Source organism: Mustela lutreola, chromosome 4, assembly GCF_030435805.1.
Source record: "Mustela lutreola isolate mMusLut2 chromosome 4, mMusLut2.pri, whole genome shotgun sequence".
In the NCBI taxonomy this organism is placed as follows: domain Eukaryota; kingdom Metazoa; phylum Chordata; class Mammalia; order Carnivora; family Mustelidae; genus Mustela; species Mustela lutreola.
Genome location: NC_081293.1, coordinates 130402282 through 130417123, shown reverse-complemented (window position 1 = coordinate 130417123; position 14842 = coordinate 130402282). Strand labels below are relative to the sequence as shown.

Below are 14842 nucleotides of genomic sequence, written 5' to 3'. Positions count from 1 at the left end.
TCATCCTTCTAATTCTTATCTCTCTTTTAAATAAGAGAAACTCTTAATATGTTACTCAAAAGAGTTCCAATTTCTTCAAAAAGAAAAATCACTGGCATGCCTGGCTCAGTTGGTAGAGCGTGAGACTCTCGATCTTGGGGTCGTGAGTCCAAGCCCCACAGTGGGCTTAGAGATTATAAAAACAACAACAAAAAGTTTTTTAAAAAATCACCAAATCTTGATGCCAGAAAAAGTAGTAACAACTTGAAGAAAAGTAACAATCTTTGTTGTTATTAACGCCTTTGCAGCTTATAAAACACTTTCTAAAACATTCCTGTTTCATTCTTACATCCCTGGGATTTGGGTATGAAGTGAATGGCTTTTCTGAGCTTCCCTCAGTTTAGAACCACTAGAAAGTTTCCTCAAGGAGGAAACTTACATTTTCACTGATTCCACTGTTCACCCACTCATCTAATCTAAGAATCTCAATTTACAGGTGAGAAAAGAGACCTAGAGATTTCATCTTTTTCATTCAACAAATATGAACCCTCACTGTCTCCTTTACCATCTATACTTGAGGAAATTTTATTCATCACTCAGTACCAAACTCTGCCTCCTCTCTGATGTAGTAAGTGATGCCTATTCTAAAATTCTGTCACAGGGCTTCCTAACTTATAGGACCTTCTTTTAAATCTAAAATACTTTCATGACATCAACTTTCATGATTGATTCACTTATGCCTTTTAAACAGTTATAGTATATTGTATACTAAGAACTGTGTTACTAAGGATGAAATGGTGAACAAGACACTCTTTGCACTGGAAATGCTATAACCCCACTGAGAAGCCCAAACATTGATTTGTTATCCAGAGAAAGATAACAAATACCTCTGCAAACCACGCTAAACACCAGAGTTTTCATACCATATCACTATATGATGTATCATATCATTTCAGATTTCAACAAACAATTACAAGATACACAAAGAAAAAGTATGGCCCACACACACAAAAAAATGGTAGTCAGTAGAAACAGTCCTTGAGGAAACACAAATATTGGACTTAATATACAAAGACTTTAAACGAGCTATTTTAAATATAGTCAAATAAGTGAATAAAATTAAGTCTAAATTCCTAAAGAAAAGTATAAGGATAGTGCCTTACAAAATAAAGAGTATCACTATGAAAGAACCAAAGAGGGGCGCCTGGCAGGCTCAGTTGGTGGAGCATGCAACTCTTGATCGCGAGGCTGTGAGTTCAAGCCCCATGTGGGGTATAGAGATTACTTAAAAAAAAAATTTTTTTTTTAAATAATAAAATTTTTTTTAAGATTTTATTTATTTGACAGAGACAACAAGTAGGCAGAGAGGCAGGCAGAGAGAGATGGGAGGAAGCAGGCTCCCCACTGAGCAGAGAGCCAGACATGGGGCTGGATCCCAGGACCCTGAGATCAGGACCTGAGCTAAAGGCAGAGGCCCAACTCACTGAGCCACCCAGGCACCCCATAAGATAATAAACTTTTTTAAAAAGCAAAACAACAAATGAGAAATTCATTAGAGGGGCTTGACAGATCTGAGGAAAATCAGTAAACTTTAACATATAGTTTAACTGAAATTATGCAGTCTGGGGAAAAGATTAAAAAAGAATGAAGAAAAATGAACAGAGCATGAGAATCTGTACAACAATATCAAACATACTAACATGCATAATAGGAGACCCAAAGGATGGGACAGAAAGTAGACAGAATATATGAGGATACAATGCCCCAAAACTTCCCAAATTGGATGAAAAACACTAACCTACATACCCAAGATGCTAAAAAAAATTCTAAGTAGGAAAATCTCAAAAAGATCCACTCTTAGCAAATCCTTAACACCCCTGACCTTTTGAATAAAGCTCAAATCCTATATATTATCTAAATCTTTGTTCCCATAAAAATATATTAAGGTACAAACCAAATTATAATTATTATCTGTCTCATCTACCACTCTTTCTCCTAAGCATCCCGGTTTTCTCTACTCCTGGTTTTAGTTGGTATCTCCATCCCACCCACAATTCCAACCCACTTTTAAATTGTCCTGCCTCATCTTATTCTGGAAAATTATACCATTAAAGAGAGAAAGAACACTAGCTTTTATTTTGGGCCTTCTATGGGCCAGGTGCAATCTCCTGCCTCTCACCTTTACCACCATCCCATCCCTATCATTCTAATACATTTAAAACTAAACTTCCTACAGTTTCCAAGTCACATCATAACTTCATGTTCTTGTGGATGTTGCTTCTTTATCACAGAGTTTGCCTTGCCTACTGCTTTGCTGATAGCTAATACTGATTTAGCATTCCCCCAAATCGTGGTACTCTAGGGTACCATACGCAATTTTGTTACCATAGCTGTAATCAGAATACACAGACTATCTTACATCTGCTTTCCCCACTTGACTAACTTTCCTAAAAGACAGAGAATGTCACATTTACCCTTGTATCCTTGGTGCTGAATCCTTGATGTTATTACAGCTGTTGTACTACAAATGTTTATTGAATCAAGCTCACAAAAATTGCACAGGGTGATAATGAGTGTTGTCAATTACAACTTTCTAGTTAGAATTCTAATTTTCAAAAAATCTAGATGAATACTTACTTCAACAGAGAAGACCTCATCACGTTTGATTATTGTGGATTCAGGAGTCACGGCTGTTCCTACCCTCTGAGGACTATTTATGTACATTTCATCACTCTGTGAGTGCTCAATATTCAAAGCATGGTATGTTGACACATCATGTTTGCTGCTTGAAGTTTTCCTCTTTTTTTTCTGCTTCTTAGAAGGATTCTGCCCATCAGACTGAGCTTTCCTTTGTCGAAACTGGGCAAGCTACAGAAAAAAAGACATTGTCCTTATCATTAGAGATACTTTTTCTTTAGCACCTCTGTGAAAAAAGCAAGCATCTTTGGAGTCATTTTCTTTATAAGATCAAACCATCATTAAATGATAACTAACTAAAGGACATGTGTTATAGTCCTTGATACACCTACTGAATTGCAAAGAAATTAGGTACTTCTTTATAACTACTATTCAATTACTAAGAAATGAAAATGTCACGTCTAAAGAAAAAAATTAGTCCAGAGTTGCATAAAATAGGGAAAACAGGTACTTCTACTGCTTGGTGAGAGTATAATCTATCTTAGATTATACTATTGTTAGATTATTCAAAATTATACAAAAATATAAGAGGTCTAAATGTGTTTACCTTGTGAAATTTCTGGGACTTCTACTAATTTGTACTAAACGTAATTAGTCCATGCAAAAGATTTAGTTTTACAAATGATCACTGAAGCCTTGTTTCTAACGGGAAAAACAATGAAATAATTTAAATGTCAAACAACAGTGCTTCCTATCTCCTAATCACTTTCATATCATCGTAAGGATTTCTGCCATCTCCTAATGCCATGCATACATATTAACTTAACATGTTTTAACTAGTGAACTTATCTAAATTTATTTTAAAAGGAGATTTTCTATTCCAGTATAAATTAAAAGCCAGTATCACTTGTGATTTCCTTAAAGAAAATAGTAAATAGAAATGAATATAATGAAAACTAACACTACATTATTAAAATTTTAGTTAGGTATTACTGCTGAAGGTGATAAGATAAACAGGCAAGTGTTAGAGGAGTATTAAGGATATATGAGCATCAAACAGACTTTTGGCTAACTGTAATCATATTGACTAAAAAAAATCCTGGAAAAGTATTAACTTCCTTATGATACTACTCACTATTATTTAATATTGGATCAGGCCATCACCTAAAATATCTTAAAATATCTTTTTTTTTATAATAGTATTTATTTGACAGAGATCACAAGTAGGCAGAGAGGCAGGCAGAGAGAGAGAGAGAAGCAGGCTCCCTACTGAGCAGAAAGCCCGACGCAGGGCTCGATCCCAGGACCCTGGGATCATGACCTGAGCTGAAGGCAGTGGCTTTAACCCACTTAGCCACACAGGTGACCCAATATCTTAAAATATCTTGTCACCAATATCTTGTCACCTAAAATCAGAAGTATGCATTACATACTTTGGGTAACACTGGATTAACTCAATTAAAATTATGTTAATGCAAACAATTTTAAAGATGTTTATATAAAGAGTATATATGGAAAAATAATAAAGATGTTTATGACACAGTGGTATATATAATATTGCAACAGTATCTTTTTTTAATAAAAGGAAAATGGTGTGCATCTCTTTCAACTAAGACAAGCAGGGTTCAGTCTCACAGCCTTCAGAAATTCTAACTAGCTTGAATTTTAATAACATTGTGTATATAGGCACAGATAAATTCTGGAAGAATATAACCACAAATTTGGTATCTCTACAGAGTGGAGATTATAGGTTATTTTCCTTATCCTTACTTAAAATTTCCTTTTTTATGCAACACATTTTCTAAATTTTATATGAAGTAACTAACCACCAATTCTTAAATTTAATTTGAGCTGCTGGATCACTGAGAGAACAAAAGCATAAGAATAGGTGTAAGCTGCGTTGTGCCTTAAAAATAGGAAATCTATTACCAGCATATTAATTATATAACTATTAGTTAGACCAAGCATAAAGACAGCCAGTAAATTTCTTATGATATTAAGTGTTAAAACAGTCTTAATGATGTTGGTATCATTAGGTATCAAAATATGTGACAAATACCAGAACTTAGAGAATAAAACAGAGCATATTTTATACTTATTTTGTCTGTTGCAGATGAAAAGGATACAGCATAGCTATGCAGTAGTGATTACATAATAAAGACATCTAACTCATAAGTCGGAAATATCTAATCAATCACTGACGTAAAATGTAAAAAAAGTATCACATTAAAAATTTTCCCTAGTTTATTTAGCAACTAGCCTGTTATTCTACCTCATGTCTGCTTAAGGAACAGATGCAAGACCAGTTGCCTCTATTTGTACATTATTAAGCTGCTGGAATGCATTTAAACTACTTTGGAGGATAGTAAATTCATTCTTAAAAATAAACCAACTGAAACACTATTACATATTATCTGAAAATAGAATCAAAAGTCTAGGCACATCATTTTAAAAAGATTCCTCAGAACACAAAACCAAGAAAAATACTAATAATGACATTATTGGTATTTAAGTTCAACTTCAGAAACTTCTTAAAATTCCATGTTGTCTGTGTTAGAAAATATGCCCAGAGAGCACAGAATATAGATAAAGATGAATATTCTGTTTAAAATCCTGACTTGTTGAATTATATACATAATTTATATTTAATTATTTTATTAAATAATAAATAGGTATTAAATAATACCTAACAAAAGAGAAAACTAAAGCTGTATTTTTAAAAGCTTGATTTTTTAAAAAACACCTCTGAGACAACAGTATCCATTACTAAATGAACCCAAATGAGAAAGTTATTGATAGTGAATAAAAAGCAGAATGGTTCTTGGAGTGCCTGACTGGCTCAGAGGAGCATGTGACTCTTGATCTTGGGATCATGAGTTTGAGCTCCACTTGGGAATAGAGATTACTTAAAATAAATAAATAAAAATTAAAGAGTAGGGGCGCCTGGGTGGCTCAGTGGATTAAGCCGCTGCCTTCAGCTCAGGTCGTGATCTCAGGGTCCTGGGATCGAGTCCCATATCGGGCTCTCTGCTCAGCAGGGAGCCTGCTTCCTCCTCTCTCTCTCTGCCTGCCTCTCTGCCTCCTTGTGATCTCTGTCAAATAAATAAATAAAATCTTTTAAAAAAAATTAAAGAGTAGATTTTTTTTTATGGTGTTTAGAACAAATCATTTCTAAGGACATAGAATTACCAAGACATTGTTTTAGGCCTTGTAATGATTATACAAAGTCATACTATTTTTTTCAGCACAATTAACTAGAAGGTAAACAGCATGAGGGTAAGGACTTCTGTTCAGTGCTATATATTCAAAGTCTGGAACAGTACTAAAAAAATACATGTGTGAAATAAGATAACTTATCTTTTTACAGAAAAATCACCACTAAAAACATCACTTTAAGCACTGTTCCAGAGAACCAGACAATTAAAATACAATATAACAGGCATATCTAATTCTACTATCTAGAAAAGTTTCATGGTCTTGGAATTAAAATCGGCAATTAAATGAATCAAAACACAAAATAATCCCTCTCATCATCTCTTTCTCCATCAGGCAAAACAATACAAAGCAAGACAAAATTAATTCTCAAAAATAATGCCCACGATAGTTTTTTAGCAAGAGTTCTATTTCATAAAAATATACATAGAACTTTACAACTCAACACCAAAAAAACAGACTAAAAATGAACAGAGGTTCTGAATAGAAGTTTCTCAAAGAAGACACACAGATGGCTAACAGTGCATAAAAAGCTACTCAACATCACTCATCATCAGGGAAATGCACTCATCATCAGGGATTTCACAATGAGATATCACTTTACTCCTGTCAGAATGGCTAAAATCAAAAACAAGAGCAATAGAAAGTGTTGCTGAGGATGTGGAGAAAATGGAAACCCTATGCATGTTTACTGGGAATACATATTGACACAGCCACTGTGGGAAACAGTGCAGAGATTTCTCAAAGAAATGAAAATAGAATTACCATATGATCCAGTACTTCCACTACTGGGTATTTACCCAAAGAAATTGTAAACACTAATTTAAAAAAAACACATAGACCCAATATTTATTGCAGCATTATTTGCTATAGCCAAGATACAGAAGCAACCTAACAGTTCATTAATAGATAAATGGATAAGAAAGATGTGGAACAATATACAATGGAATATTACACAGCCATTAAAAATGAGATGGTGTCAGTGGCTTAGTTAGGTGGGCATCTGACTTAATTTCTGCTCAGGTTATGGTCTTGGGTTGTAGGATCAAGTCCTGTGTCAGGCTCCATGCTAAATGTGGAGCCTTTTTGGGATTCTGTTTCCCTCTCCCTCTGCCCCTCCTTCAAATAGAGAGAGAGAGAAAGAATATCATTTGAGACAATGTGGGTAGCCTTGGAGGGCATTATATTAAGTGAAATAAGTCAGACTAAGAAAGACAAATACTATATATTTTTACTCATATGTGGAATTTGAAAAATAAAACAAACAGAAAAAAAGATAAAAAACCAAGACACTCAAATACAGAGAAGAAATTGTAGAGGGGAGGTGGGTAGGGAGATGGGTGAAACAGATAAAGATGAATGAGAAAACACTTGTATAGGCATAGAATTGTTGAATCATATTGTACAACTGAAACTAATAATGTTAATGATACTATTTATTTTTAAAATAAATATATAATGCCCAGAATAGCTTTTCAGCAAGAGTTCTAGTTCATAAACATGCGAGAGGCGTAAGATCCTAAGCCTAATTCCTTATACCTATCTGAGCTATTTTTATTTTAAATCTGAACAGTGGCAAGCTAGCAGATAAGCAAAAATCAGAAACTCTACTCAATTAGCTAATCATCTGATATTGAAATGATAAACTTTAAATTACTGGGAAAACATTTATTCTAAAACATGCTGAAAATTCAGACTACGGCCATCTGTGTTTGTCATTTGGAAGCCAATTGTAAAAATGTTAACATATGTAGGCACAGAAATAGTTTCAAGATTTACTGGAAAGATATCATGTCCACATACACTTGTCTTTCAAAACTAATTCAAATCTCAGTATCTTATTCTGACCAGAACATAAATAAATGACTAAACGAAAATGATAATTTATTCCTTAAGTTCAATATTTATAACTTTGTATGTAATCATTCTCAATAAAACAAAGAACTTAAAAAATGCTGTATAAAAACATGCCTAGTTTTTATAATGGGACTCCAAAAAAACTACAAATTATAACCTATTTATCAAGTGTTCACTGAGTGTTAACAATGTGCCAGGCCCTGTGTTAGACACGAATCAAAATATATGGTCCTACTAATAGGATCTATTAGGCAGGGCCAGCCTATCACATCACTGAGTTGTGTGAAGCAAATAAGATAAAAGTTAGTGTACAGGGCGCCTGGGTGGCTCAGTGGGTTAAGCCGCTGCCTTCGGCTCAGGTCATGATCTCAGTATCCTGGGATCGAGTCCCGCATCGGGAATCTCTGCTCAGCAGGGAGCCTGCTTCCCTCTCTCTCTCTCTGCCTGCCTATCTGTCTACTGTGAACTCTCTCTGTCAAATAAATAAATAAAATCTTTAAAAAAAAAAAAAAAACGTTAGTGTACAATTTCATAATCAAAAGTACTCCTACATATCTTTAAGGAGGTGGTAATGGGAGTCTCTCATAGCCTGATTTTCTCAAAGACAATTTTTTTAAATAAAATTTTTCTTTTTTTAAAATTTAAATTCAATTAGCCAAGATATAGTAGTACATCATTAGTTTCAGATGTAGAGTTAAATAATTCATCAGTTGTGTATAACACCCAGTGCTCATCACATCTCGTGCCCTCCTTAATGCCCATCACCCAGTTACCCCGTCCCTCCACCCTCCTCCCCTCCAGCAACCTTCAGTTTGTTTCCTAGAGTTAAGAGTCTCATGGTTTTTCTCCCTCTCTGATGACTTTCAAAGGCAGCTTTTTAGAAGAGGTGTGGTGTGGGGGTTGAGTTTTATATCTGTGAGGATATCTTGGCATATGATAAGTATTAAATAGTTTATTTATTTAAAAAATATTTATTGACTGCCTATCATGTATCCAGCACTGTGTTAAAGGCAATACAGGTAGTAATGAATCAAATAGATACACACCATACTCCCATGAACTGTAATTCAGGTTGGAAGAACAAATAAAACAAATATAGATAAACACAAAAATATATAATTTCAAGAGATAAAAAATACCTTGAAGATAAAGTATAGGTACTAGAGAAAGCCTACAATGGAGATTTAATTTGGTTGGGGATGCTGGGAGAAATCAGGAAATACCCCACTGGAAATAAGAATATGGAAGCTGAGATTTGAAGATAAATGTGAGTACTTGCCTAAGATCATAATCAGCTAAGTGGCAAAATAGAACAAGAACAACTGACTCCAAATCCAGTATTTTTTCCACTATACCAATTTATATTCCGTGCACTGAGTTCCCTTTTTTCCTTCATTTATCATTGTACTTCAAATCCTAGGACACTAAGTTCAAAGTCACGCATACATGAAATCTCCAAACCAAGAAATACTTTTTTGACAAAACTGGGGGAAAAAACACATCCACAACAACAACTACAACACACACACACACACACACACACACACACACACACACGAGAGAGAGAGAGAGAATACTGTAAAATATTTTTAAAATGTTATCTAGTCTCTCCAGTTTCCATAAACAGCTGTAAGTTGAGCCATTTTTGCTGTAGAAAATTTAAGAAATCCTAATTAATTCTAATTACAGTGACTATTTGTACTTGTCAGTGCTGCCTTTAAATCTTTTTAATACTCCTTAATGAATGCTGCACAACAATGTTGTACAAACTTACAACAAAATTCCAGGGGCCTAACTATGTAAACAAAAAGATTACAACAGTTGACCCAAAGACAATTTGTATGTAGGCCAACTGAAAAGCAAAGAAGACAAAAGCAGTATTTTCCAATACTACCACAAACTACTGGAAAATAATGGTGCCAAAAAGCCCCAAAAATATCAGATATGGAAAAGACCTCAGAACTTTACATTACTGAGCTGTAAGTTTTACTTATATGCTATAACCTCATTCAATGTAGATTTTTTAATAGTTTTGGAACACTATATGTTTAAGAAGAAAACAGATCCTGAACTCTAAGGAATCATCTTAATTTTGCATATTTTAACACATTTCATTGTGTGGCACATAGCAGACACAAATGTTTGCTGAATGAAAAATATTATTTCAAAAAGAATATGGATTACATATGATAGAGTACCAAATCATTATGTGTCAAAAGAGTCTAATAAGCTAGCTTTGTGACACTGGACAAGACACTTGACCTCAGCAGAACTCAATTTCTTCAAATGTACAATGAAGAGGTAGGTTAGAAGGACGTTTTAAGATTTCTTCCAGTTTGGGGACACCTGGGTGGCTCAGTGGGTTAAAGCCTCTGCCTTCAGCTCAGGTCATGATCTCAGGGTCCTAGGATCGAGCCCTAAATCGGGCTCTCTGCTCAGCAGTGAGCCTGCTTCCTCCTCTCTCCCTCTCTGCCTACTTGTGATCTCTATCTGTCAAATAAATAAATAAAATATTTAAAAAATTAAAAAAAAAAAAAAAAAGATTTCTTCCAGTTTTGGGGCACCTGGATGGCTCAGTCAAGCAAGTGTCCAACTGTTGGTTTCAGTTCAGGTCATGATCTCAGGGTTGTGAGATCTAGCCCTGAATTAGGCTCCACACTCAACATGGAGTCTGCTCTAGACTCTCTCTCCCGCTCTCTCTGCCCCTACCCTGCTAGCATGCATGTGCCTACACACACACTCTCTCTCTCAAACAAATAAATTTTAAATAATAAAGATTTCTTTCACTTTTAAGGGCTCTCTTGAAGAATTGTTTTCAACTTTTCCCTATCCTTTCTCCTCTTCCTACTCTCCATTATAAAGGAGGAAAAGCTAGAATTTTACATTATAAGAGCTTTTTAAAAAAACTCTTGCTAGGGCGCCTGGGTGGCTCAGTGGGTTAAGCCTCTGCCTTCAGCTCAGGTCATGGTCTCAGGGTCCTGGGATCGAGGCCCGCATTGGGCTCTCTGCTCAGCAGGGAGCTTGCTTCCTCCTCTCTCTCTGCCCGCTTCTCTGCCTACTTGTGATCTCTCTCTCTCTCTCTGACAAATAAATAAATAAAATCTTTAAAAACAAAAAAACTTTTGCTTGAGGGGTGGCTGAGGGGGGCGCTCACTTGGTTAAGTGTCTAGCTCTTGGTTTTAGCTCAGGTTACAATTTCAGGGTTGTGGGACTGAGCCCAGTGTTGGACTCTGCACTGGGTGTGCAGCCTGCTTAGGATTCCCTCTTTCCCTCTTTCTATACCTCTCCTCTCCCTCTTTTAAAAAAATAAATAAACACAAACAAATAAAAACCACTATTTGAAAAACAATAAACAGTACCTATTATTAAATAATCCCAAATGAAAAAAGATGATAGATATGGAATACAAATTAGAATGATTACTTTATAGGGCTTAGAACAAATCTCTAAGTACATAAAATTATTAAAATATTATTTTAGGCTGTTACCGACTATACGAAGTTAACTTATTTCAGAATAACTAGATGTTAAACTCCAGGAAGGAAGGGATTTTTAATCAAAATCAAAGCCTACATACTCTAAAAGTCTAGAAGAGTGCCTACACATACGTTCTCAATGAATATTTACTGAATAAAAGAAGATAATTTATTTTTTTAAAGGGTTTATCTGACAGACAGCGAGAGAGGGAACATAAACAGGGGGAGTGGGAGAGGGAGAAGCAGGCTTCCCATTGAGCAGGGAGCCCTATGGAGGGCTCGATCCCAGGACTCTGATCATGACCTGAGCCAAAGGCAGATGCTTAACGACTGAGTCAACCAGGCGACCCAAGATAATTTATTTTGTATAAAAAGAGGCACCACTAACAATAATTTTAGGCATTATGCCTCAGAACTTCAGAACATCTGTACAGTTTCTTTAAAAAAAAAATGGGGTGCCTGTCTGGCTCAGTCAGAAGTGCAGGTGACTCTTGATCATGGGATTGTGAGTTCAAGCCCCACACTGGGTGTAGAGATTATTTAAAATATTTTTTCTTGAAAAAGATGATGTATCAGGTTTATGGTTACATTATTGTATAACCATACAATGTAACTTATGTAACTGTCAAAAATAATGTTTTCAAAAAAAATTTTAATGTGAGAAAATGTTCTCAACATAAAGTCAGGGGAAAAGAAGCCCAAAACTGCATAGAGTATGATTCAAATTAAGTTTAAAAACATACATAGAAACGAAGAATCAACAAACTAATAGTGATTACTTATGGATGGAGACTATGGGTGATTGTTTTCTTCTTTTGAAAAATCCTCACTGCCTCCATCCCCCACAGATCTGTAAAGAATATTTGCCAATTAAATTATACCACCCTTTTTTTAAAGGACATAATACAACTACACATCTACCACAAATCTCATCCCAAAAAGGAGAGAGAAGGCACAGCTCCAGGAATACGCTGTCCTGGGATCTAGCCACTTTCATCAGCCTCTCCAGACACGGTTACCAAACCTCATAAGCCTAACTGCCAACACTGACAGGCCATTACATCTTCACTGTTCACATGCCATCTACCTCTGCTTCATTTCACTGTCACCTCAGTTATTAACAATGAACAGTGAAAATAATGGTACTCTGCCCCAATCTTATCTACTCTCTCCATATTATAAAGCTTAATCTCTTTAAAAATAGATAAAAAGCAGTGTACATACCATATAAAGGAGAATCCTTAAACCAAGTTGTATCTGTAACAAATATTCTCTCTCTCAGCAACATAAATACACACCAGTTTATTACTTGAGCTTTCATTTATAAGCCACAGGTTATAGACTATTATTCCTTCTGATACACGTATCTTCTTTTGCAGGAATTCTCAACTGAATAATGGAAGAACTGCTACACCTGGTCAGTTCAAAGGCCACCCTTTGATGGGTCAGGTATCCAGTGTCCATCAGCAGCTCTAAAGGACATCAGAGATCACTTATGTGATGTAATAAGGTATATAATAAGCACACAAGTATCAGGGTTTTTTTCCACTTCATTTCCTCTTCCTACCTAATTTCCTCACACAGTCACTACTCCCCAAGAACTGAATAGACCTTGGGATCAGATCAAAATCTCCGCTGTGTATCAGAAGATGGACAAAAGGTAACACAGCAGCAATGTCTGTAACAACAAAAAAACTGGAAACAATCCAAATGTTCACTGATACTGGGGCAAATGCCAATAATGGAATACTATGCAGGAGTGAACACTCTCTACATGACACTGAACATAAAGCAAATCACTAAAAAGACTGCTTGCAACATGATACCATTAAGTTCAAAAACAGGAAAACCAACAAACTATATATATAGATTTATAGTGTATATATACACTACACACACACACACACACACACACACATATGAGATACAGAAAAGCAAAGCAATGATAAACAAAATTCAGAATTGCAGCTACCTGAGTTGGTAAGAAGCTAGGGTTAGATTTTCAAATGTATTTGAATGTGCGTTATTTCTTAAGTTGGGTAATAAGTATAAAGTTAGGGTTTTTTGTGTTGTTGTTGTCTTTTTTAAAGATTTTATTTATTTATTTATTTGACAGACAGAGATCACAAGTAGGCAGAGAGGAAGGCAGAGAGAGAGGAGGAAGCAGGCTTCCTGCTGGGCAGAGAGCCTGATTCGGGGCTCGATCCCAGGACCCTGGGATCATGACCTGAGCCGAAGACAGAGGCTTTAACCCACTGAGCCACCCAGGCACCCCATTTTTGTTTTTTAATCATTTATCTTTTTTTTTTTTTTTTAAGTAGTTTCCACACTGGGTGTGGGGCTTGAACTCACGACGCTGAGATCAAGACCTGCTGAGATCAAGAATTGGACACTTAACTGACTGAGCCACCCAGGGGTCCTTACCTATGCATTTCATATTTATCCTTTCGTAAGTAAAACATAATTAATTTAGGTATTTCTAAAGTATGCAGAATATCCTTCTGAAGAAATCAGCCAATGCTCCTACCATCCACGACACCCAGGTCTCTCCTGTCACTATAGTTTGAGAAAAGAAGTGAGTCAATTCAATTCTTCTCCTGGAATTAGGGAACACGGAGGCAAGAAATGTCCAGAAAAGAACAGAAGGGAGGTGCATCTTACATGAATGATATAACCATATAAATCTATAAACATCCCTAAAATCAACCATAAAGTACAATTTACACAATAAACCTACTAGTCATGTTGCAGATTCAAATACTCTTCTCTGCTGTTTTCCTCCTGACATATATCATCCCTATTTCTTCAGTTACACACTAAGGAAAGTAGCTGGCATATGAGAGTTCATAATGTACACACACTCAGTGTTGCAGAATCACAAATAGTGATGATGTTATTGGATCAGTAACTTTACTAAATATTGAGGATCTTTTAAAAAATACTGAGTCCTGGGGTGCCTGGGTGGTTTAGTTGGTTAAATGTCTAATTCCTGGTTTTGGCTCAGGTCGTGATCTTATGGGTCATGAGTTGAGCCCCACGTCGGGCTATGTGCTCAGTGCCTGCATGAAGATTCTCTCCCTATGCTCCTTTCCCACACACTCTCTCTCTCAAATAAATAAATCTTTAAAAAATAAACAGTGAGTCCACAGGCACCTGGGTGGCTCAGTTGGTTAGGCGTCCAACTCTTGATTTCAGTTCAGGTCACGATTTCAGGGTTGTGAAATCCCTCTGTCCCCCCTACTGTGCACTAACTCACTCTTTCTAAAAAACAACAACAACAACAAAAAAGTAAGTCCTGGCTCCACGTGAGATATTCTGATTTCAGGATGAAGTGTGACCTAGGATTCACAATTGTTTGAAGCTTTCCAGGTGCTTCTGTGCAACAAAGTTTGGGAACCACTATACTAGATGCTTATTCTATGAAGAGATGGCTCCCAATACTTGAGTAAATTTTCTCTCCCCCGCCTTTTCTTGTTTAAAAGTGTATATAGTTTCGGCTCAGGTCATGATCTCAGGGTCCTGGGATCGAGCCCGCATCGGGCTCTCTGCTCAAGCAGGGAGCCTGCTTCCCCCTCTCTCTGCCTGCCTCTCTGCATACTTGTGATCTCTGTCTGCCAAATAAATAAATAAAAATCTTTTTTTAAAAAAAGATGTATATAGTGAGAAACAACCTCATTAAA

The 14842-nt window shown here is 36.0% G+C and overlaps 1 protein-coding gene across 9 annotated transcripts in view; it reads right to left on the bottom strand.

Annotated features, from left to right (window-relative positions):
- AKAP9 (A-kinase anchoring protein 9) overlaps nt 1-14842 on the bottom strand; it is a 197080-nt gene that overhangs the window by 134193 nt on the left and 48045 nt on the right. For all 9 annotated transcript variants that reach the window (XM_059171077.1, XM_059171078.1, XM_059171085.1 and 6 more), the window contains one exon: nt 2617-2847. In XM_059171077.1, the coding sequence (XP_059027060.1) occupies nt 2617-2847 (231 nt within the window). The remainder of the gene's footprint in view (nt 1-2616; nt 2848-14842) is intronic.